The following is a 25,985-nucleotide window of genomic DNA, read 5'->3' on the forward strand; positions in this document are numbered from 1 at the left end:
TATAACAAAACAAAGAAAAGAATAACAGAATTCTATGAGTGCACAAAGAGGGAATTGGAGAAAGGAATTGAGAAACTTTCTCTTAATCTTTGTGATAAATGAATCTGTACATTATTTGAGGTTATATACACCTCTGTGCCCAAAACCCCAAAACAGAGAGTAACAAACTTAACAAATTAAACAACCCGTTTGTAATTCAGTTACAACACGTGTGAGAGACGGTTATAGCACGTGAGATGAAAGTGAATAAAAGTTACAAACAAGAACTACAAGTCGTTTAGTTTCTAACTTAAATACTCTTGTATCTGGTAGATGTCGTTTAGTTCTTTTCTTCTTCTTGCTTCAGTTCTTTCTCAGCTTGCTTCTTATTCTTCGATACTTTCTTCTTAACTGGTTTCTTCTCAATTATCTGATAGGATCTTTCTTTCATATATTTTTTTTCAATCAAGAACATTTTAATTTTATAGAACTTTTGGACTCCTGAGTTTTGAGTAAATGGCCCAAGGTGTTGCCAAGCTAGGAGACTTGAACCCAAAGCCTCATGTGATACATGAGGCCTAGAAACCACTGGACCATACCCTTGGGTTAGCCTAATCATCATTCTTTTTTTTTTTCTTTTTTTCTTTTTTTTTTCTTTTTTTGATAACTAATCTTCCTTGTTATATAGAGGTTGTTGCTATTTCATTAGCAAGATAGTTCTTTCATTTTTCGGACTTATAGTTAACATATGTACTTTCATTATGGTCAAATAAAACTTCTCTTGCCAAGAGCTATGTAAATCAATGAATGATCTACTCGTTTTCATAAGGAAAGTCATGGCTCAAATCCCCTTCTCCCACTGTCCAATTATCAAAAAAATAATAATAAAGCATCTCTTCAACTATTTTCTGTTTTCTTTTTTATTCAGAAATAACTAAAATTAAGGCGTATAAACAAGAACTTCCTAGAAGAATACCCATCACAGTACCTACTCTCAGCGAGGTTGTCTCAATTAAACACTTATTTTGGAGCACCATTGCTCCCGGGAAAGAAAAACCTAGACTTTGCTACAGAATAACATACATAATAACTAAAAAGTTGAATGATGATCTAACAAGCACAAACGAAAATTTAGCAAGCACCATTTACAATAACAAAAATAACTAATTCATTAACAAAATTTCTAATTGATAGCACATTGCTTTAATTTGTTTACTTTATACAAGATTATGCCAATTGAAAGCCAAAAACTTTTCTATCAGCTTGAAAAGAATGTGTAACCAAAAGCCGCAAGTTACAACTGAAACACCTCTAAAAGAATGTATGTCATGTCATACTTGAGCATCGTATATGTCCTGCAATCTTTCAAGATGGTTCCCATCTCAAGTGGCCAGCTGAAAAAGAAGGTGGTTAAATAATTCCAAAGTCAAGAACCAAACTCTAAAGTCGGAAAAAGGCATAATAATGCACATTGGACCAATAAGCACTTACCAGTAAATTTTTATAAGCAATTCTACTGGATAGAAGCAGTTTTTCATTTCAATTGAAAAATGAGAAATACATACATATTAACTAAACTAGAGAGTCATTTAAGGGATGACATTGGGCAATAGATATGATTAGATGGATTGGGTCACGGCTCCATTTCAATATGATTTTCATTTTTCTTTTTTTGGGATACAATAGATAGTAAGGGAGGTGAGATGAACTTTGAACCACAAATGTGAAGCATCACAAAAAATACCCCATTATCAATAAGTTATCACTTTGAATATAACCCAATTAAGATTGGATTATGTTAGAAAATAGGAAACTAAACCTAAATCTATGGCATGTAGATAAAAATAAATAAATAAATAAATTAGAAGAAAAAAAAAAAAAAAAAAAAACTAATGCACACAAACACTTATATTTATGTGATTCACTCAAAACTAGGGCAACTCAAACATCGGAATTTTAGCCCCCATTAATAATTAATTACACAAGACCATTGATCCTAGGATTCAGATCCTCTAGATTTCCTAAGGTACTCTACGAGTAGATTTCCTTAAATCCTAACACTCCTTAATGATTTAATGGTTAAGATTTTGTCATGTCAGCATTTCACTAATAATATTCTTAAAATAATAAAATAATTTTGCAAGCAAAACAATTAAGATTATTATTAGTAGAATACTGACATAGCAGAATCTAGACCATTAATCATTAAGGAATGGTTAGGATTTAAGGAATTTAGGTGGTAAAGTACCTAGGAAATCTAGAGGATTTGAATCCTTGATCCTATACCCTAACATAGCCAACATAGTTAAGTAGGCTCTACATACATCCCATCAGATCACTCAAAAGTCAAAACTAAAGCCATGTTTATATTACAGGGTTGTCATAGCATTGGGCGATTTAGTGACATTCCACATTCCAGGATTCCTCCAAACCAAGGCCCAGAAATTTTTCATGGCAAGGTGATACACTCCATGGAATATGCAGCCATGGATTATGAAAGTGCAGCTAAGCTTATCAAAGGGAAGCAAGTCACTGTTGTGGGATTCCAAAAATCTGTTTTGGACATTGCTATGGAATGCTCAATGGCAAATGGTATCAAACATAAATTTCACTTATATTACAATGTAGAACTTTTAGGCTTTTTACAAAAGACAAAACAACTTCAGTAAGGTCATTTTCTAGGGAGAATTTACTAAATTGGCTTATGCATGAAAAGTACTTTTAATTATCTGCTCCATTACTCAGATTTGCACATATTGTTTTAATTGATTTACACTTAATTTGCAGGCATTGAGCATCCATGTACTGTGTTATACAAGACTGAACATTGGATTGTTCCTGATTTCTTTCCTTGGGGTGTGCCTTTACCATTGTTATACCTTAATCGCTTTGCGGAGCTATTGATTCAGAAGCCTGGTGAAGGTTTTCTTCTAAGTCTCCTGGCAACAATTCTTTCACCAGGGGTAAATTTTCTTTGGCTTTTTTTTGTAATGTTTTTATATAGCCATAATATAATTTTTAATCTTTATACTTGAAGAAGGCTCTCCTAAGAGTAGAAGCTTAAAACCTTTTATCATATAAACAGAGATGGGCATTCTCCAAATTTGTTGAAAGCTATATAAAAAGAAGCTTCGGTTGGCAAAGTTAGGAATTGTACCAAGGCATAGTTTCCTTCAACAACTCAGTTCTTGTTTAATCTGCATAATGACCCCCCCCCCCCCCCAACAAAAAAACAACTATATACACACACACACACACATACACACAAAAGCAGTAAAGCACACATGTAATGCATTTGTGTTAATAACATACTAGCTAATAGCAGTAAACTAACATCATATGAAGATTCTTGATTCAATTCATTGAAAATTTTAAAGACTTAATATTTATACTAAATTGATGAATGAAAATTAGACATTCGTAGTTTCTCTATAATATAATATGATACACTTAGTTTCAACACTATCCATAATCAATTCCAAAATTTTGGGATCAAGTCTTAATTGCTGTTGTTTGATTCCTTGAACAATTTAAAACCTTCATGCATTTTGAAAGTACGTAGTAATGAAAATAAGGAAATGACATTTCCAATTTATCAAGAAATGCATTCATCCATGAATTCCACAATTAGCGGTAATTGGTTTCTCAGAGAGTATTTCAAACTTGTACACCTCCAAGATAAGATGCCGATGGCTGGCAGAGCTTCTTGACGGCACATTCAAATTGCCCAGCATTTAAGACATGGAAAAAAATGTGGAAATATGGGATGAATATATGAAGACATACTCTGGCCAATACTACAAGAGATCCTGCATTGGTGCTTTTCAAATATGGTACAAAGATCAACTGTGCAAAGACATGGGATGGAACCCCAAAAGAAAGAAGGGATTCATTGCTGAATTGCTTGAGCCTTATGGCCCATTAGATTATGTTTCTTCATAAAGTGGTCACATTACAGCTTCTAGTTCTAATTCATGGTCTTGTGGATGCATCAACTACACTTTGTATCGCTCCCATTTCACACTATCATGTCCAAACTTTCCAACGAATGTCCACAATTTGTGTGCAGTGTGTACAACTGGTGTAAAATGAGGAATGTGAAACAATAATTTTCCTTGTTTTTATGTGCTATGAATCCTTATGTAGGAATAAAGTAAAATGGTTTTGTGCTTAGCTCTCTAGCGAAATTTATTTTTATGTAAAAGTAATTTGCAATATTTGTCAAAATTAAAGCTGATTTTATTAAGTAAAAAATAAAATAAAAATTTTTTTGGTTGAAGCTGATTTTATGTGCCATGATATTTTTGGTACAATCCATTTCCAGATACTTTAGGCTGTGCTAGGATTTTTAATGAAGCCAACGGACAAGAGACCAGAAAAAACTGATAGACATATCTAAAAGTTGCTGCCTTAGTTTGGACCAAACTCTATGGGCCAGTGGTGCATAATGGTCCTGGATTTCTCTAGACTTGGACCACCCTCTAGGTCTAGGTATTCCTAGTTCCCTTCAAAGGAAAGAAAAAGATAGCATTGAAAAGATGCCTTAGACCCCCCTTGGGATGATTTTACTTAGAATTAATCAACTTTGCAAATTAACTAATTAAAAGTTTTAATTGATTTTCACTTAATTAACCACAAAGTACAAGTCAACAATTATAATCAAAGTGTTGTAAAATAAATAACTCAATCAATTGGTGATGAAGTGAAAAACCTATGAACGCATTCATTAAAAAAAAAACCCTATGGAGGTTAAAATCCTAACCCCACAAAAAGAATTCACTATTCAGAATTAAAATTTACAACTGATATATACTCATATCCCTAGTCTTTACACAAGCTGATCATTATTACAGATAGGTTAGTGAAAAAGATTCATATATGAAAAGTTCAAAAGTTTTGGAACTAGTGTAAGATCTCATCAATAAGTTAAACTACCGAGTGGTGTTAATGGTCAAGCTTTTGAACTTGATTGTAAAACTTCTTTTCTTATAGCGAATTGCAATATTACTTAGGATAGAGGTGACCCTTAATGGTTTTTCCTTTAGAATGTTCTCCATCAATTTTTACTTCATCACCAAAATTGTGTTCTTTTTTTTGTGTTTTTATTTATTTAAAATTATAATTTGATTTGTACAACAGGAAAAAGGAGACTAGAACCTTGAACATCTCTATTAGAAACTCTAAGATCTGCTAATTGAGCTTTAAGGCATTTGACTCGTGTTTCTTATGTTTGGCCCTTTGATTTTCAAATGTGGTATTTATTACATAATTTTGAAATCTGGACCGAACCATACGATTAGACCAGATTAATCGGGAATCGGCCATCAATCTGGGTTTTAAACATAAAAAACCGGAATTCTCTGATTTGCAGCAAACCGTTCAAATCCCGGTCAAACCGTCCAGTTTGTGGAACCGGGCACGGGTTTTCCGATTTTCTTCCCCACATAATTTTGCTAAAAATCTCCAACTTTCATCTCGTTTGTCAACTACATCACTGGATTTCACTGTTTAGTGAGAGACCAAGAGAGTGGAGGGAGAGAGAAAAGGGCAAGAGTAATACAGATTAGAGAGAATGAATTAATAAAGTAATGGAAAATGAAGAGCAAACTTATGCTGGCATTAGATTTTCTAGAATAGAAGTTGAATCATGCATTTTCGAAAAGATGTTTTGTAGGCATTCTTGGAGCTAACCAAAAGGAAGAAAGAAAATAAAAATGAACACGGTATCAGACTATTAGGAAGGGCGTGATGCCTAGTGGACTAGTGGCCAAAAGTCACTGAATGTGTTTTAAAAACCCTCAATTCGGGTGTGATGCCTAGTGGACTCAATGAAACATTCATCTGCCTCATTCCAAAGGTTAAATTTCCCCAACAAATCACTGAGTACCGCCCTATCAGTCTTTGCAATGTGAGTTATAAAATAATCTCCAAAGTTCTTGCGAATCGATTGAAAAAAATTCTTGCAGAAGTGGTTAACGAGTCCCAAAGTGCCTTTGTTCCGGGAAGGCTAATTTCAGACAATGTAATGATGGCTTTTGAAACCATGCACTGCATAAATGGAAGGAGAAAAGGTAAAGATTCGTTGATGGCCCTAAAGCTAGATATGAGTAAAGCTTACGATAGGGTGGAATGGCAGTATTTGGAAGTTATTATGCGAAGATTGGGGTTCAGTGAGAGATGGATCTCTCTTATGTTGATGTGTATTAGCACTGTCACTTATTCGGTCTTAATCAATGGAGAGGCCAAAGGTAGTATTGTTCCATCGAGGGGGTTAAGGCAAGGAGACCCAATCTCTCCCTATCTATTCTTGTTATGTGCCAAGGGGCTTTCTGCCATGTTAAGGAAAGAAGAAGAGCAAGGATATATTCGGGGAGTTGCTGTATGCAGAGGTGCTCCACAAATATCTCACCTATTTTTCGCGGATGATAGCATTGTTTTTTGCCGAGCAATAGTGAATGAGGGCAGTAAGGTGCTTAAAGTGCTAGAGGCATACGAAACCGAATCGGGGCAGCAACTAAACAAGGAAAAAACTTACTTATTTTTCAGTAAGAATACCAAGCGAGAAACCCAAGACCAAGTGAAGCAGATTTTCGGGGCTCATGTTATCCAACACCATGAAAAGTATCTTGGCTTGCCTCCTTTAGTAGGAAAAGGCAAAAGAAAGGCTTTTAATCGCATAAAGGACCAAGTGGGGAGGAAGATTGCCGGTTGGAAGGGTAGATTGCTATCAAGTGCGGGGAGGGAAATTCTAATCAAGGCAGTGGCCCAAGCAACCCCTACGTACACAATGAGTTGCTTCAAGCTTCCACACTCGCTTTGCAAAGACTTAAACTCTATGATGAGCAACTTTTGGTGGGGGCAGAAAAATAAAGAGAGGAAATTGGCGTGGGTTGCATGGGAGAAGCTTTGTACGCCAAAGGAGGAAGGTGGTTTGGGTTTTAGGGACCTTAGAGCGTTTAATCTTGCCCTCCTAGCAAAACAAGGGTGGAGAATCCAACAAAACACCAACTCTCTAGCCCATAAGGTTCTTAAGGCGAAGTATTTCGCGGATAGAACCTTTAAGGAAGCTCAATTAGGAAGGAGACCATCCTATATTTGGCGAAGCATTATGGCAGCCAAGGAGATTGTGGAGATGGGGTCCAGGTGGCTTATTGGAAATGGAGAGCACGTTGACATTTTGAAGGATAGGTGGATACCCACTCCGGATTCCTTCAAACTAGTCAGTCCGAAGGTCCATTTAGGTTCTGATAAGGTGGCCTGCCTGCTGGATGCTACTACAGGGTCGTGGGATGTTGATAAAGTGAGACACTCCTTCCTTCCTCATGAAGCCGAGGCTATTCTTAGGATATCCATTAGCCCTCGCCGCTTGAATGACTCATTAATCTGGGCATGGACCAAAAATGGCAAATTCTCAGTTAAAAGTGCATATAAGGTGGCCCAAAAATGGTTGAAAGCGCGTAGCACTAAGGTGGATGGGGGGGGGGGGGGGATCCTCTGACAGGTCACAAATGCAATCTCTTTGGAAAATGATTTGGAATCTAAAATGTCCGAACAAGATTAAACATTTATGTGGCGCTCTTGCAGAAATATTCTTCCGACAAAACAACGTTTAAAGTCTAGAGGAATAAGCATTGAAGACTATTGTGACCAATGTGGCTCAAGCGAGTCCTCGGGGCATGTGCTGTGGGGTTGCAAGTTTGCATTAGAGGTGTGGAATGAATAAGACTAAAATTACCTTCCCTTCCCATTCAGATGCAGGAGTTTATTGAAGTTGTTTGGGAGATCAAGGAGAGAAAGCCTGACATTGACTGGGAGTCCTTTGCTGTCACGGCATGGAGCTTGTGGAATCACAGGAATGCAGTCAAGCATGGAGAGAAGTGTAAAACAGCAGCCAGAATTACAAAGGAAATAGCAGACTATTTGAAAGAAATCAAGCAGGAAAATCTCAACCCCAGTAGGCCTCCAGATGCTTCCGTCCCTCATTGGTCCCTCCTAGAAATGGCTGGTACAAAGTTAATGCAGATGGTGCCGTATTTAAAGATATTGGATGCTGTGGTGTTGGGATTGTTATTAGAAATGATGAAGGTCTTTTGATGGGGGCTTTGAGCAAACGGGTCAAACTGCCTCTGAAAGCTCTGGAGTCAGAAGCTCGGGCTGTGCAAGAGGGAGTTTTGCTGGCTTGGGACTTGGGGCTGAGGGAGATTGAGATTGAAAGTGATTCGCTGGTGGTGGTTTCTACTTTGCTGAACCCGGATGCTGTTCCATGGCCATATCCAAAGTAATTGAAGGAGTTTTGCTAAGTCTTCGCTGCTTCAAGGCTTGGAGGGCTGTTCATATGCGCAGGATGGGGAATGCAGCAGCGCATATAACGGCTAGGAAGGCTAGGTCCGTGTATGATTGTATCATTTAGGTTGAGGATACCCACCCAATATAGCTGAACAAGTTCTCAAAGATGTACCCAATATGTGTGATAGTTCAGTTTAATGAAAATCTTTCCAAGTTGGTGATCAAAAAAAAAAAAAAAAAAAAAAAGGAAGGGCGGCTAGAACTAGAAGAGAGAAGATAGAAAGCTAAAGAAGTAAAGATATCATTTTGAATTGACGGTAAGGATGAAGTTTTGAATGTGAGAATGAGAATATTGCGATTTGTTAATTGATAAGACTAGAGAGAACAATTTATAAAAAATAAAAATAAAAACTAGAGAGAATAAGGCAAGAAGGGAACACGTGAATGAATGAGACAAGAATGAGGAGAAAAAGAATTGGGGAGTGGGCCGGGTAGATAAAATGAAAGAAAATTGAGATTTTTTTTTTGAAAATAAAATTGAGATATTTTAAATAATATAAGAGATATTTTATCATTTTTGTAATAAATTGCAAAAAATATCATCTTTTCTTTAAATAAAATATTTTTTAACCCCTTTATATATATTATTTTAATTAAAATTTTTAAATTTTGTATATATATTTTATTATTTTTATATTAATAAATTATTAAAATAATTATGATGTCACTATGATTAGACCTCAGTCTGACTTTAAAAACTTTAAACATCTAATTTTTAGAGTTCATTGAATGGTTCGAATCTAAAAATCTTGATTTATTATGGCTAAATTAATTATTCAAAGTTGTAATCACCCAATAGGCTTAGGTTAATTAATTGTCAATTAATTCACATAATTAACCAGGGGTCTAAAAGAAGTTTTCAAAAATGTTAAATTACATGCTTAAAACTTCCCAAACCATGTGGAAAATCTCTAGAAACCATCTTCAAGATGCCAAAATGGCAAGATTGAAGTACAGAGAAATTTCAAATAAAAATGTGTACAACTCAGAATTATTTTCCTTTTGCTCCTTACCTAACTATGGCCAAGCTAAAGCAATAAAATATATGAATAGAAAATTATGATGTCAACGTGCCACAGAGGTTCAGGAGGACAGGTCATTTAAGTTTTTTTTTTTTTTTTTAAAGTACAGAATGAGTTAATTAATGTTAATCATAAAAAAATTTAAAAATATATTAATTAATGTTTCAACTCTATCATTGATGGAAAATAGTAGCATCTTCTAATCCCAATCTCTGGGTTCATTTGGATTGAACTTATTGTTACTGAAACTGAAAATTAAAAACTGAAAACACTGTAGTAAAATAATTTTTAAATGTGTAAATAGTATCGTGGAACCTATTTTTAATATTTTTTATTGCGTAAACAGTGCATAAACAGTGATAAACAGTAATTTTTGTCCCTGTACAGTAAATTTATGTGAAATTACTGTTCATGCACAGGAAAAAAAAAAAAAAAAAAAAAACGCTGAAATGATAAACGTGGACGCCGAACCCAAACGCCCTCTCTATGCATCTTACTGGACCTTAGATGGCTTCTCAATAAATTTATGGCAAACACACTCCGATGATCTGCACGTTTCTATAGACATAAAAGAATATGGCATTAATAAATAAAAGCTTTTTAAAAGAAAAAAAAAATTGTATTAAAATATCACAGGATTTAGCGGTTGGTGTCAACCTTTCACATTAAATATGAAGAGAATTAGTTGCCATATCTCTAGCAATGGATTCTCAAAAATAAATAAATAAATAAAAATAAATCTCTAGCAATGAAATAAAAAATGCCAAGGATCACCTTATCCAATTTTCAAATAGATACACTACACTGTAGCTAAAAAGAAAAAAAGATACACCACACAAGCAGCCAACTCTAAAAAAAGTCTAACATATTGATGTAATATCATGATTACTTTACACAATTATTATTGACTTTTTAGTCCATTATTTCTCAAGATTCAAACTTACCAATTTGCAGCCAAATTTATAGAGTTTAAGGAAATGTTTTATTTCACTTGAATATTGAAATTACATCAATTTAATTGTTCCCTTGTCCAAATTACATGCTCCAATTTTGGGACCTCTTACAAAAATGAAACTATCTCATTTGGTTACTTTACCTTTTTTTTTTTTTTCCTTACAGCAAGTGGGAGTGAAGAGATCTAAAGATTATGTACCAAATTCCATGTCATGGGCGAAACTTTACAGTATCATTAAACCATAACGCTCTTGGCATTTTCCTCCAAATTTTGCCGAACTTTAAATAGAAGGTAAAACACTAATAAACAATATTGTGAACAATATTAAACTATAAGGGTTAGTTTCAATTCATTTAATTGTTATTCAAATTATTTATTGTTCCAAAAGTTTAAGAAATAATGAATTTGATCATTTAATTAATATTATGTATAAAGCCCAAACTCACTAAGTGAGGGCCATATCATTACATGAATACAAAGATTTTTACTTAATGCTTATTTGCTTATTTTCTGCTAATTGACAAAAATACATTATACATGTGAGAGAAAAAAAAATTAGTCTTTTTAAAGGTATACATATACAAATAAGCTAAAATGTTATAATAAATAAATCAAAAGAAGAAGAGAAGATAATCCAGGCTCAAACAGTGGGGTATTATATTAGTGTCAAAATCGATATAAGAAAATGGATATAATTTCAACAATACCATATTTTACAAGCCACATTGGAATGTTATATTCTTAGAATTTTTTTTATCCATTAGTCATCTCTAATATAGGAGCTAGCTAGGTAACCATTTCAACTCCGCACTAGAGACGCACGTTCACCGTTAGAAGGGCTCAATCGAGGGTTTCATGACTCCGGTGAACTCCAGTAACAGAACAAGAACCAAGAGCAGTCTAGACAACCATAGATCCACTTGCAGAGAAAGAGAGGGAGAAAGAGGAATCTTTTAGGGTCTATTTGGTTTGAGAGGTGAAAAAGTGAGAGATTAGAAAATAAGAAATGAATAGAAAAGTAGAAAAATAGAAAAATATAGTTTTTTCTTGTATATGTTTGATTGAGAGGATAGAAAAGTAGAAAGATGGAAAACTCATTTATTTGATTGTGATAAAAAATGAGAGGGTAGAAAATAAAGAATGTATAAATTTATTTATATGTCCCTACTATATAATATAACAAATTTTTTTTTTTAATCATTGGATAAAAAATATATTTTCCACTATATCATATTATTTTATTTTATATATATTAGAGGTGAAAGCCACCAGTTAGTTCAAAAAATAAAAATAAAAAACCCACTTTTTTATTTGAACAACACATCCGTTGACAGAAACAAATCAAAAAATAAAATAAAAAAATATTTAAAAAAAAAAAAAAAAAAAACAATAGTAGCAAAAACAAACAAACCGAGACAAATGACCATGAGACAAAAAGTGAAATATCAAATGAAAAAAAAAAAAAAAAAAAAAAAAAAAATCACCGTTTATGCGTAGAGGTGCACACATGGACTTTTTGATCCTTATCTTTTTATGCAGTTTTCTCTTTAGTATTTTCCCCAATTTAGAGAGAAAACATTTTAGTGAGTTTGGAAAAAAAGCACTTTAACCTCACCAGTATTCCACCCACAAATACACCCAACCAAACACACTAAGAAATTTCTTTTCTTTCTCATTTCTCTCCGTTTTTTTTTTTTTACGATCCTCCCTAAAATCCACCCAACTAAACACATCTTTAGATTCTTTTTTACTATGATTTTGTTTGTATATGAAATATTAAGTATGATAATTAATGTTTCTAAAAAAAATGATAATTAATAATAGTCATTAATAAGTATTGATTATGATAAGAGATGCTACATCTATAACAATTTTACAACAAATCACAGCGGTTAGTTGTTATTGGTTAAAATTTAAAACTAACACTAAGATTACTTTTTTGTCCTAACAATAACAACCAGTAACAACCTGCCACTTAGGATTTGTTGTAAAAATGTTGTAGACATATCATTTCTCAATTATGATTTTGTTTTTATATTGAACTCTTAAATTTATAGTTATGGTAAGTATAAATAAGTGTTTATTATGTTGCACTTTTATATTGAACTATTAAATATATAATTATGGTGATCATTAATAGGTATTTATTATGACTGGATTTACATATATCATTTAATTTATTGTCTTTTGCTTTAAAATGTACACACTTTCATAACTGATCTCTTAATTTAAATTTGAGTCCGATTAACGAATGCCGTCAGAGCATTACATCTGTTAACTTTTCTTTTTAAACTTTAGTGAACAAAAGAGTATTGACTTTTTGAATAAAGTGACGATTGAAGAGTATGTTAAGAAACTTTATTTTTTGACTTTTCAAAAATAACTTTATTTTGGGATATCTTAAAAGTTAAAATGGAATAGAGCAAGATCTAAAAATTTGGGACAAAAGAAGTATTATTTAAAGAAAATACATTGAGTCAAGATTCTAATTGAAAATTTAAACATGTAATAGAATTTAAATAAAAATATCTTAGAATATTAACATATAAATTTGTGGACCTCAAAATCTAATGTAACAATATATCATAAGATCAACCAAAAGTTAGATGCCTTTGACTTTATATAGATTATTATTATATGGGTCATACTAACAAGTGCCCTTAGGGCACTGGTTAAGAATCCAGTTAAAGAAAGTTTTTATGGAAAAAGAAAAAAAAAGTAATTAATGTTTTGACAGCTTTTTTCATTTCCCATAAAAATGATATCAAAACTTTCTTTAACTGGATTCTTAACTAGTGCCCTAAGGGCACTCGTTAGCATTTCTCTTATTATATTTATATATACTAAACACGGTAAGTTAGTAAATGCCAATGTTTCACATCTTTGACTGAAATAACACTTGGACTTTGAACAAACCAGGTTTTCTTGGTAAGTTAGTAAATGCCAATGTTTCACATATTTGATTGAAATAACACTTGACTTTGAATAGACTAGGTTTTCCTCCTAATTCAAGAATATATATATATATATATATGAGATGAGTTCAAATTACACATTTTTAAGTCATTGATTTTCAAAAGATCTAACGGTCAAAAAAATAGCATTAAATGCTAATTGATTTACACATTATTCACTTAATTAATAACAGTTTTGTTTCTCTCCATACTTATTGTTTAAAACTTCTCTAGTTTCTCATAAATCTCTCTGGCAAAACACACATACACAAACGTGGCTGCCCTTTATGAAGAGCCATTAAAGGAGAATGAAGAAGGAGAAGCTATGCATAACTGTGATGATGATTCTACTTCTGGGTCAAGGTGTGGTTGTTTTCAACTTTTGGGTTCAAACCACAGAGGAAAAGAAATGACAACGAAAGCAAATATCTTTGCAGCAAAAGGGAGAACTCAGGAATCATGGTGGAAGAATAAACTGAATAAGGTTAGGCAAATATCAATAGTATCAGCCGGCCCAAGTGGAAGACTTTTGTGAGAAAGTTTAGCGGATTTGGGATTAACAAGAAGAAGCAGCAGAAGATNCAACTCTATCAAGAACTACACTCAATTTTTACTCCCTTGGCATGTCAACCTCTAGCACAGGTAACAAGAGAAGGACAAAATTGCCCTTTGCCCTTTTCGCCCAAATTATATAACCTTATGTCCTCCCTTCCCAAACTAATTAAGAAAATGCCCATATTTTCTAACTCGATTTTCTCAAAATCGAGTTTAAAAAAAAAAAAAAAAAAAATTCCTGGAGCCCTATAGTGGCGTTTTAAGAAGCCTATAATGACGTTTTAAGAACCTATAGTGGCGTTTTGGAACTCGACTTCCATGAAATTGAGTTATAAGCAATTTTTTTACCTATGACTCGACTTCATGGAGGCTAAGTTCCAAAATGTAGGTGAAAAGGGCATAGGCCAATTTTGTCCAACAAAAGAAATAAGGAGAGAGTTAGTTCTAGTCTAATTGAAAATGAACTTGTTCTTCTCAATCGATCAAATAAAAAATGAACTACTATTTCCAAGTACTTAGCTGAAGTTACTTGACCATTCTATTTCTCACTGATTATCTATCTCAGATATTTTTGTTGTATATTTTATTTTATTTTTCAAGTATAGAAATGTAAGTTGTTAAAAATGGCAGTGTGCCCTTTAATCAAGTAAAAAACAATAAATAAGGAGAGAGAGAAAATACTAGTATTAATTGTGAATGAGATGGAAAGTAATAGCATTTAATGATATTTTTTTAGCCGTTAGATCACTTACAAATCTACGGTGTAAAAAATGTGTAACTTTACAAGAGTTACACCAGGTGTAACTTGAACCCATTTCATATATATATATATATATATATGGGATGTTATGAATGTATTGTCCTATCAAACAAAAATTTTAACCAAATCTTTATAAATAAATGTATGAATTATTGAATTATGAATAAATGTATGAATTAGTGTTCTCTCTCTCATACATACATACATACATACATACATATATATATAAAGGAAAATTATTAGGTATTCCCGGAGTATCATAAATGTGTATTCTCCTCTCTCACATGAATGGTAAGTCCTACCATGAATTTAATTAGTAAAACTCATCATTCATGTGAGAGAAGGGGGTACGCATTTATGGTACTCTGGGAGTACACAATAATTTCTCATATATAAAACTTGTATCGCACCAAGGATGGAACTATTGGATCGGGCTTCACTTGGGCGCATAACTTATTTGTTTGGTGGGTTTGGATTTCCTACATTGGGTAGTCCTTAACACAGAGCCTCAATGAGGTTACTTTTCTCTCTTCCTGTGTTGCCTTTTCTAATTCTCTGCTTTCCATTTCTGTCCTTCCTCCCTTTTTGGCCTTCCTTCTCTCTCCCCCTTCCCCAAAAAAAAACCCCTTCTTCTTCCTTTGGTTCTCCTATTTATAGCGAGCTACCAATGGGATGAACATGATTACTTTCGACGTTAGTGCAATGAGAAGTCCAATATTGTTAGTGGTAAGTGGGAGTTCAGGTAGAAGTGGCTTTGGAAATAGTTCCCACTTCAGTAGATGTGCTCGGCAGCGTTACTCCCTAAGGTATTGCTGAGCATGTAAAGGGCGATATGGCCGAACAACCGCAATATTTCTCGGCAAGACTAACTGGGCATTTACCCATGTGACCACACCCTTCCTGGGCTACAACTCGGGTCTTTAAACAATACTTGGCCCGGGCTCATAGCTTTAGTGGGCTTAGGTTGGAACCTGGGTGGTGATAATGTCAGGCCCTCGGGCCTTATCATTGACCCATGATCCAAGGCCTATGCAAGCCCACGTGCCATAGGACCCCACATTAGCCCCCCCCCCCCCCTTCCCCCCTTGATTCATGCTTGTCTCCTCAAGAACGAATCAAAGAGCCAAAGAGGAATCGCTCGCCCAAGAAACTCAATAGATGCAACTTGGGCAGTTCTAGATATCCATTGAATGTGTTTCTCAAAAGGCACGTCATGTCTGGCCTTCTAACTCAGCTGTCATCATTGCTTGCCAATTCGTGAACCGAGGTGCACGCGCGTCATTCGCCCTTGGTATCTGTAAGGTTTTTTCTCTTTTTCCACGCATCAGTATTGCCAATTAACCCCTATTAACCAACGTCCTTTCTCTCCTGGCACTTATAAATAGCCCATTTCAACCCATTTTCTTACTTTTTCACTCCTTATTTTCTGAAACTTCTCTCTATCAAGCACCCACTGGGCTATTGTTCACCACTCCCAGAATCCACCTCTCCTTTAGAGCCAAAAGTAAGTCTCCTTCCCTTTTTCATCGCTTCAATTTATTTTCCCAAGTTCCTTCTAATTATTTAGAATTTAAGATGGGTTATTGCTCATTTGTTGAACTCTAAGGCATCCTTAGTTACCTTTAGGCGGGATTATAACATTCCTGATGATGTGGAAGTGGTGTATTGCCATGAAAGTGACATTGCTTTCCACAGAGGGGCGAATGCTACCTTTTTCCCATTAATGTCAATTCTGAAGGGTGGGGTTAGGTTTCCCATTGACCCTCTTTTACTTAGCACCCTTAGGTATTATGGGTTGTGTCCCGACCAACTCCCCCCCAATTTTTACCAAGTAGTGAGTTGTGTGAGTAGGCTAAATCAAACGTTTAGTCTGCAATTAGACCATCATAACATAAACCACATGTACAACTTGTGTGGAAAGAAGAAAACCAATTATTATTTAAAGGTTAGAGACATGAGAGTACGGCTAATTTTAGGTCTGCCGGACTCTAATAAAAATTCTGCCAGAGAATTCATCCAGGTACGCGGTAACTGGTTTGCCAGTGGTGTCCCCCCTTCCCCCTTCTCTCATGGCGTGAAGTGGGTTAGTGCCATTTTTTGATTTGTTTGCTTCCTCCTTCTCGTCACTGCATTTCTTGCGTAAATACTGACTTGTTCCATTTTGTTGCAGACGGTTCGGTGTTTACTCAAGACATCAGAACAGTCTATGTACGTGATCTAAATTTCATACTCCGGTCTGAGAATTTTGTTCACCGGGACAGGCAGCTTCAAGCGACCCATCTCATTCTCGGTGTAGATCCTATGTACACTACCTGGCAACCATTTGGTCAAGCCCTCATAGTAGATAGCCCCCTTCTCTCCTACACAGACGTTCGTCACGCGAACTTCCTCCCCCTAAATTTTACAACAGGTGAAGCTCGTGACGTTGGCCGGCGGTACACTTGCTCGAATGAGCTCGGTCCTATAAGAGATGAGTCAACCGAAATAGTGTCTCGACACCTCCGAGAACGTGCTCACGAAGCCCTTCAACGAGAAGCCCCTATTAACCGTGAGGCCCCTGCCTTACAAGAAGCCCCTGTCAACCGAGAAGCCGAACACGCTACTACAGAATCAAGTAACTTTTCCAGAACTCATTCCATTGGTGAAGAAATGGTGACCCGCAAGACTCTAACAGTTAGTCGCTTCATTCCCGACGCACGTCAGACCAAGCAAGAGCAGCCAGTCCAGGGACTTGGCCAGACTCCTCTTGCTCATCCTCCTCATCATCCCCCTCCCACGCGAGCTCGCAAAAGAAAAAGGACCACAATACAGACTTTTACCAGCCCAAGCGAGGCTCAAATCCAAACTCCCATTCAACCATCGAGGGATGTGGTTGTCCAGGAGCCCCCGACCCAAGTGGGGACCAATGTGGCGTCTTCATCCCGACCTGTACCAGAATGGGAGCCCTCATTTGAGCTGGACGGCAAGCCTTTGTACGCTAACGCCAGTGTACGAGTGTGGGAGAAGGGAGAAGGGGGCCATGTAGCCCAATGCTTGGCACACGGCCTCCTTTTGCCCGAGAATATAAGTGCCTTCGCAGAGGGGACCGATGACTCCATGGGCAGGAGGCTTCAGTGGCACACCATTGTGGTAACTCATCTTCCCTTGTGTTTTTATTTTCGCACACATTCCTATTACTGCTGTACATATTGTTTCTTTGCCGTGCTGATTATCGTCGTTTCGTCAGGCCGCTCAGCTAGCTCACATCCTGAACAAACGGGTGAAGGACCTTGCTCAGGATGTTGACCGAGAAAAGACTGGCAGGGAGGCGGCTGCTAAAACGGCAAAGGACAAAGCCAAAGTCGCAGATGCCACTGAGAAGGCCTGACCTTTGGCAAAAGAGAGGTCAGCGAATCTAGAAACAAAGCAGAACGAACTTGAACTGAAGCTAGCTAAAACGGTGAGCGAGAATGCTGCCTTAGCCGAGGAAATTGCCGACTTGCGAGTGGCTTTGGAGGCTTGTGAGAATAAATGGTACGATGAAGGGTTCGCGGATACCGAGAGGGGCGTGGAACCGGTCGTCAAGGAAGCTAGGTAGTTGTCTTTTCAAGATGGCTGGATGGCTGCCCTGCAAGCTTTAAGAGTGCCCGAAGATTCTCTCCTAAGGGACCCCCACAAGATTCCCTTTCCGGACTCTTCTCTAGCTCTGTCGAACCCTACGGGACCCGTTGATGAAGAAGAGACAGACAGCTTGAGGGAGTTGGTGGAGCAAATTGATGCTCACGTAAAGTTGATCAGAACGGAAGCTACCAGTGACCCTCGTACCGAAGACCAATCTGGCGAAAACGTTGAGTTCCAAAACCCTGCACCCGAACGTTAGTCCCATGAAATAATAGCCAAAAAAAAATCTCGTGGATCTTTCTGAGTGATTTCCAAATCTGCTTTACTTTAATGTACTTTGTTTTAAGTAACTTTCATTTCTAAAACGGTTTGCCTTCGTTGCCAGGCTGTGGCAACTAAACACTTTTTAATTTCCGGCCTTTGTCTTTGTGTCACCAGGTTTTGGTGTCAAAACAATTTTTTTTTTTTTTTTGTTCTAAGTTTGATTTTGATTGTGGTTTATTTTTCGAACAATGATCTTAGGAATGCTTAGTAATACGCTAGCCTTCATGTTGCATCTCTATATTTTCGTTTATGTGTATGCTCCAGATGAACAGGTGAGGTAGATCATTTTGAGGGAATCGCACTAGCCGGTGCCTCAGCACTCAGAAACCTTACAGCACATGTTGCCTCCCACAGGCAAATATCAAGGTATTGACAGCCATAAGTCGGGTTGGCGGAAGGCTTCTGGCCTTATTACATTTTATCATAAGATTCCCACCAGCTCGACCTTAGGGAGGGTTTTTTAATGTATGGTTTCCTCGGGCTCGACAAAAGGAACTGAGAGGCAGGTTTCTGCCCTTTGAAAAATTCTAGAATAATATTTCCACTTGCTCGGTAATAGGGATCGAACCGAGAATCAGGTTTTTGTCCTTAGAAAAATTCTATAAAAAGGTTTCCACGTTCTCAGTGATAGGGATCGAACCGAGAAGCAGGTTTCTGTCCTTAGAAAAAATCTAGAACAAGGTTTCCACTTGCTCGGTGATAGGGATCAAACCGAGAAGCAGGTTTCTGTCCTTAGAAAAATTCTAGAATAAGGTTTCCACCTGCTCGATGATAGGGATCAAATCGAGAAGCAGGTTTCGACAAGGATCGAACCGAGAAGCAGGAATTGAATAACATAAGTCTGCATGAGTAAACATTATCATTCATATCAGTAAACCAAATACACGATAGTACATTCAACTTGCAACTCTGCGTACAACCGATCAGTGATAGAACCTCTTTAGATTACGGACGTTCCACAGCCAAGGCAATGGTTTCTTGTCCAGGTCTTCCAAGTAATACGCCCCTACGCCAGCGATGGCAATAACCCTATAGAGCCCTTCCCATGTTTTTGCCAACTTCCCTCATTCGTATCTCGCATATTCCCCACGGCCCTTCTCAGGACTAAATCTCCAACGCCAAACTCCCTCATTTTTACGTCTCAACTGTATCTCCGGGCAAGCCTTTGCTGGTACTCCGCAAGCTGTATAGTCGCCGCTTCATGGCATTCTTCCAACCTATCCAAGCATTCAACCATCATCTCATCGTTTTGGGTAGGATCAAATCCCACAACTCGAGCATTGCATAGATTTACCTCAGCTGGTATCACGGCTTCCGCTCTGTACGTGAGAGAAAACTGGGTCTCCCCCGTGGATCACCTAGGAGTTGTCCGGTACGCCCACAAGACATTATGCAGCTCCTCGGCCCAGTAACCCCTTGCACCTTCCAGCCTTCTCTTCAACCCGTTCACGATTACCTAGTTTACAGCCTTGGCTTGGCCATTACCTTAGGGATATGCTGGAGTGGAATATCTGTTTTTGATGCCGAGATCACCACAAAATTCACGGAATGCTCGGCTGTCAAATTGCAGTCCATTGTCTGATATAAGGGAGTTCAGCACCCTAAATCTTGTGATTATATTCTTCCACATGAACTTCTTTATATCCACGTCCCGAATATTGGCCAAAGCTTCCGCCTGTGCCCATTTGGTAAAATAGTCGACAGCCACCAAAAAAAAATCTTCGGTTACCTGTTGCCAGGGGAAATGGGCTGAGTATATCCAGCCCCCATTGTGCAAAAGGCCAGGGATTGCTGATTGGGTTCAAATGGCCTACCGACTGATGGATTAGGGGGGCATGTTTCTGGCACCACTCACACTTACGCACGTAGTCGGTGACGTCCTTTTGCATTTGAGGCCACCAAAATTCTTGAGTCATCGTCCGGTGTGCCAATGAATGTCCTCTTATATGATTGCCGCACACTCCATTATGCAGCTCGGCTAAAAGTTCGCCCACTCTCTTTGGGTGTAAGCACAAAAGGTATGGCCCCTCAAAGGATCTTCGATATAGCTTCCGATCTTTGGATATCCAATACCAAAGGGCCATTCTGCGGATCTTGTTACCTTCCTTTTCATCAAGCGGGACTCGGTCCTCAGCCAAGAAGTCAATGATAAGGTCCATCCAGCATGGCCCAAGTGTTGTAACTGTTGTGACATCGGTCCCTGCAGCCCCCATACCACTTGCTACCTTGATGCTCGGCTCTGGAACAATCTCCACCTTAATTAGCTAAGGTATCTCCTCGGTTATTGATGACGCCAGTGTGGCGAGGGAGTCAGCATGTCTATTCTGTGCCCGAGCAACTTGGATCACCTTTACCGTACTAAAGCCAGTTATAACTTGCTTCACCTGTTCCAAGTACGCTTTCATCCGAGGGTCTTGGGCTTCAAAACTGCCCTACACCTGATTAACTACCAAACGCGAATCTGAATACATTTCTACGTCCCGGGCACCCAAACTTGAAATCGTCCTTAGTCCGGCCTGTAAAGCTTTGTACTCGGCCTCATTGTTGGAGGCTTTGAAACCCAATCTGAATGAGTGCTCCAACCGTATTCCCTCCGGGCCGATTATAACAATCCCCGCACCGGCCTCCGTGGAGCTAGAAGCGCCGTCCATGTACACCCTCCACAGTCGACATTCCAACTGACAGACTATTTCACATGGGTTCTTGGGAGAAAATTCCGCCACGAAATCAACTAACACCTACCCCTTTATTGCACTTCTTGGCCTATACCTTACGCCAAGTCGGGTCCCCACTTAGCAATCCGCCCCGTGAAGTCAAATCTTTTCAATAATGATTGCAACGGGTACTCAGTTAACACATACACGGTATAAGCTTGGAAATACTGAGGCAACTTCCTGGTGGCATGCACTAATGCTAACACCAATTTCTCCAAAGGCAAGTATTTGGTCTCTGCGTCAACCAGGGTCTTGCTGATATAATACACGAGCTGCTGCACCTCTCGGTCCCTTAGCAGTACGACACTTATGGCATGGCTGGATACTGAGAGGTACATATACAGGTCCTCCCCGGGCTCTGGTGCTGTCAGTATCGATGCCCGCGTTAAGTACTCCTTCAGATCCTGAAAAGCTTTTTCACACTTGTTGTTCCACTGAAACCCTTTCCATTTTTTTAAAAGCTGATAAAATGGTTGGCAGCGATCTGAAAGTTTAGAAATGAACCGGTTGAGGGCGGCTAACATTCCAGTCAACACTTGTACTTCCTTCAGACTACTCGGCAGTTTGAGACGCTTCACGGCCTCAATCTGGTTGGGATTAACTTCTATCCCTCGGCTGGTGATCAAATATCCCAAAAATTTTCCAGCCCCTACGCCAAAAGCACACTTTTCTACGTTAAGGCGCAACTTATGCTACCGTAATAACTCGAACACCTCCCGAAGATCCTCTACATGTCGCACTTCATGCTTGCTTTTTACCACCTTGTCATCAATATACACTTCAACCGTACACCCAATTTTGTCCCGGAGCATCCTTGTCATCATCCGTTGATACGTTGCCTCAGCATTTTTTAGCCTAAAAGGCATCATGGTGTAATGATAATTAGCGTCAGGGGATATGAATGCTGTCTTTTCCTGGTCCTCAGCAGCTAGAGCAATCTGATGATACCCTTGAAAGGCGTCCAGGAAACTCATCCTCAGGTGCCAGTAGGTGGTGTCTACCAACTGATCAATTTTTGTCATAGGAAAAGGGTCCTTTGGGCATGCTCGGTTTAAATTTTTGAAATCTACACAAACCCTCCATTTGCCATTCTTCTTCTTCACTACCACGGTGTTCGCTAGCCACTCCTTTATCACCTTTGCCTCCTTTCAGCCTTTGAACTTCCGACTTCACCGCTTCTGCATGCTCCTTGGCCACTCTCCTCGGCCTTCGTTTCTTAGGAGGGAACGAAAAGTCCACGTTAAGCTTATGGACAATGAACTCGGGGTCCACTCCAGGCACATCATAGGGATTCCATGCAAACACATCCACACTCCGTACAAGAAATAACAACATTTCTACCCGTTCCTAGGTTGTCATGCTCGCTCCTATTTGAAAATACTTGTTGGTATCCGGCAATATTTTAACCCGTATCAGCTCCTCAATGCACGCAACCCCCACTTCTTCTTGGGGCCTCTGTAATTGCTATAATGGCACCTCCTCTGCTTTTTTTTTTTTTTTTTTTTTTTTTTTCCTGTTCAGCCTGCTTGCCCTCCCAACTTGCCGCAATGACTAGGCATTGCCTTGCCACTCGCTGGCATCCCCATACCACAACAACGCCCCGTTCTATAGGAAATTTAAAATTCACGTGCAAGGTGGACGAAACAACACCCATGGCATGAATCCACAGCCTTCCCAAGATCGCCGTGTAAGGGAGAATGAGTTAACTACTATAAAGATGACCGTCACCTCCTTACCTTCCATGCTTACGGGCAAAGAAATTTTCCCCTTAGGAATCACCACCCTTCCATCTAACGAGACCAGCGGCATATTATACTTCGTTAAATCTTGATTCTTCAATCCAAGCCTTTGAACAAGTCAGGATACATCACATCAACCCGCTACCCTGGTCTATCATCACCCCTTTTACCAAGAAGCCGCTCACCCGGGCCGTGACTACCAATGCGTCGTCGTGCGGTTGTATCGTTCCTTCTAAGTCATCTTCATCAAAGGCAAGCGTCTCCCGAGCATGTTTCGCTCTCTTCCCTATGGGCTCTTTATCCAGGGGATCTCCTATAGGTGCAACAGTCAACACCCCCTTTTGGTCACTGTTATACCCCTTGGGGCGACAAGGATCATTTCAATTACTCCCAACAGCGGTGGGAGAGGGTTTCCTCTCTGCTAAACACATTGGCCAGTACCCTGGTCACCGGGGTTCACTACGAACTCCTTCAGATGTCCCGCCTTTACTAACTGCCCTAAATGATCTTTCAATACTCGGCACTGCTCGATGGTGTGCCCCTTGTCTTTGTGATAGGTACAGTATAGACTCTGATTTCTCCGAGATGGATCACCCCCCATTTTGTTCGGCCACCTGAAGTACGGCTCGTTCTTGATTTACTCTACAATCCTATGCATTGGTTCTTTAAACGTCACATTCACATCCCCCATCTACCACGGTGGCTCCTGTATCCTCAAATCCTTCCGAGGCCTTGGCTGAAAACCTCCTTGTCGAGGATGATCTATCAACAGAGCCTTGCCCTTACTCTGCAACCGTTTATCTTCCAAGTGCTTATACTCCTCGATACGCCTCATGAGCTGCCTCATATCCTCGGGAGGCTTCTTTGTCAGTGACTCCCACAGTTCAGAATCCTCAAGCAGCCCCATCCTGAAGGTGCTCGCTGCAATCTTCTCATTGCCCCCACCTATTTCATTATAAAGCTCCCAATACCGACTGGCATAGCTATGAAGGGTCTCCCCTACCCTCATCTTCATTAAGAGTAAAGCATCCACTGGTTGCGGCACCCAGTTGCAAGTTACGAACTGGACACCGAACTCTTGGATTAACTCAGCGAAAGTGTGGATGGAACTCTTTCGCAACCCGTTAAACCATCTCATAGCAGTCGGGCCGAGGCTTGAGGGAAACATCTTGCACATCAGCGCGTCATTGTGAGAATGCAAGGACATCATGTGGATGTAATGGCTGACATGATCAACCAGGTCTATTTTTCCGTCGTAGATATTAAATGGTGGGTGCGTGAACTTGCTCGGCATTAAGGCACGTTCAATCTCGTTGAAAAACAGGGACCGAGCGGCTCTGCGTAAAGCGTGGCTAATGGCATCCATGGCCACATTATGGAGTTGTCGCTCTTTGGGAGAGTCAGATCCTCGATCCGTATACCCCTGTGAATGTGAACGATCCCAGCGACAGCAGGATTCCTGCGAACGAGAACGATCTCGGCGATGGTGGGACCCCTACGAAAGCGAATGTTCCCGATGTCGATGGGACCCAGAGTTGCTGGACCCCATACCATGGCGCTTTCCTCCCGCAACTGCCCTCCTATCTCGGTCATCTCGGTCCCTTCTTTGGCATCCGTTCTCGACTTCTAACTCTAGATCTCTCACCAACCTGCGTAGCCGTTCAAGCTCCTCGTCTCTTTCATCGAATTACCTGTGTCCTGAGGCACTCGATATTGTCCGCTGCGTCTGGTATGACCCTTTCTCAAGGCCGGACTGCTTCTCTCGTTCGCGATCCCAGTCTTCACATCTCTTTTGCCTTCTCTCTCGCCAAGAAGATCTTTGAGAGGACCCCACCGAACCACTTTCAACATCACTCCCGGAACGTCTTCTTGACATCTTCCTGTGCGCGAATCTCGGTTGAACTACAGCTTTGTAGGAGATTCCCATAGACAACGCCAATTGTAGCGCACCAAGGATGGAACTATTAGATCGGGCTTCACTTGGGCGCATAACTTATTTATTCAGTGGGTTTGGATTTCCTACATTTGGTCGTCCCTAACACAGAGACTCAATGAGGTCAATTTTCTCTCTCCCTATGTTGCCTTTTCTAATTCTCTGCTTTCTATTTCTCTCCTTCCTCCCTTTTTGGCCTTCCCTCTCTCTCCCCCTTCCCCAAAAAAACCCCTTCTTCTTCCTTTGGTTCATGATTACTTTCGACGCTAGTGCAATGAGAGGTCCAATATTGTTAGTGGTAAGTGGGAGTTTAGGTAGGAGTGGCTTTGGAAATGGTTCCCACTTCAGTAGATGTGCTTGGCAGCATTACTCCCTAAGGCACTGCCGGGCATGTAAAGGGCGATATGGTCGAACAACCGCGATATTGCTCGGCAAGACTAACTGGGCATTTACCCACGTGACCACACCCTTCCCGGGCTGCAACCTGGGTCTTTGAACAATACTTGGCCCGGGCTCATAGCTTTGGTGGGCTTAGGTTGGAACCCTGAGTGGTGATAATGTCAGGCCCTTGAGCCTTATCATTGACCCATGATCCAAGGCCCATGCAAGCTCACATGCCATGGGGCCGCACAAAACTCATTTCAGTTGTTATCAAGAGTCTCTCATCTCCCTTTTTCAATAACAGCTAATCATGGTTCAAATACATACTCTTCCCCCATTTGTTGTAATTATTATATAAAATAAAAAAATAAAAAACTCTTCTTCTCTATTGACGTACGTAGTATCAAATCCTATAAGTTCAAATATATGTGTGTACTTGTTAGGTTTTTTTTTTTTTTTTTTTAATATGGGAATTTGGAGGAAGAAAAGAAAAAGAAATCGGTTGTCATTTCTTTTGTTAAGATATTTTAAATAAATAATAGAAGTAGAGAGAAGAATAAATGTTTTTTTACCTTGGATTCTAAAAAAAAAAAAAAAAACACCCTTACCTTGTCTGGTTGAAAGATGAAAACAGAGAAAATGTTAAAGTATAATTTTGAATTGACAGTAAAAATAGATAAGTTTTTTTTTTTTTTTTTTGAGAAAATATAAATAGATAAGTTA

The 25,985-nt window shown here is 38.8% G+C and overlaps 1 protein-coding gene and 1 pseudogene across 1 annotated transcript; one reads left to right on the forward strand and one right to left on the reverse strand.

Moving 5' to 3' along the window:
* LOC111983312 (probable flavin-containing monooxygenase 1) overlaps positions 1–3,921 on the forward strand; it is a 19,673-nt pseudogene extending 15,752 nt beyond the window's left edge.
* A 19,718-nt stretch (positions 3,922–23,639) lies between these two features.
* LOC136067410 (uncharacterized) lies at positions 23,640–24,314 on the reverse strand. The gene has a single exon (XM_065773204.1). It carries the CDS (start codon positions 24,312–24,314, stop codon positions 23,640–23,642), a length of 675 nt encoding a protein of 224 aa, XP_065629276.1.
* Between the last annotated feature and the right edge of the window lie 1,671 nt (positions 24,315–25,985).

The sequence above is a fragment of the Quercus suber genome, unplaced genomic scaffold (genome assembly GCF_002906115.3).
Source record: "Quercus suber isolate HL8 unplaced genomic scaffold, Cork oak 2.0 scaffold_70, whole genome shotgun sequence".
Lineage (NCBI taxonomy): Eukaryota > Viridiplantae > Streptophyta > Magnoliopsida > Fagales > Fagaceae > Quercus > Quercus suber.

What these genes read in the sequence shown, in the direction of transcription:
- LOC136067410 (XM_065773204.1), bottom strand. Translation starts at nt 24,314, where the DNA reads ATGGATGCCATTAGCCACGCTTTACGCAGAGCCGCTCGGTCCCTGTTT.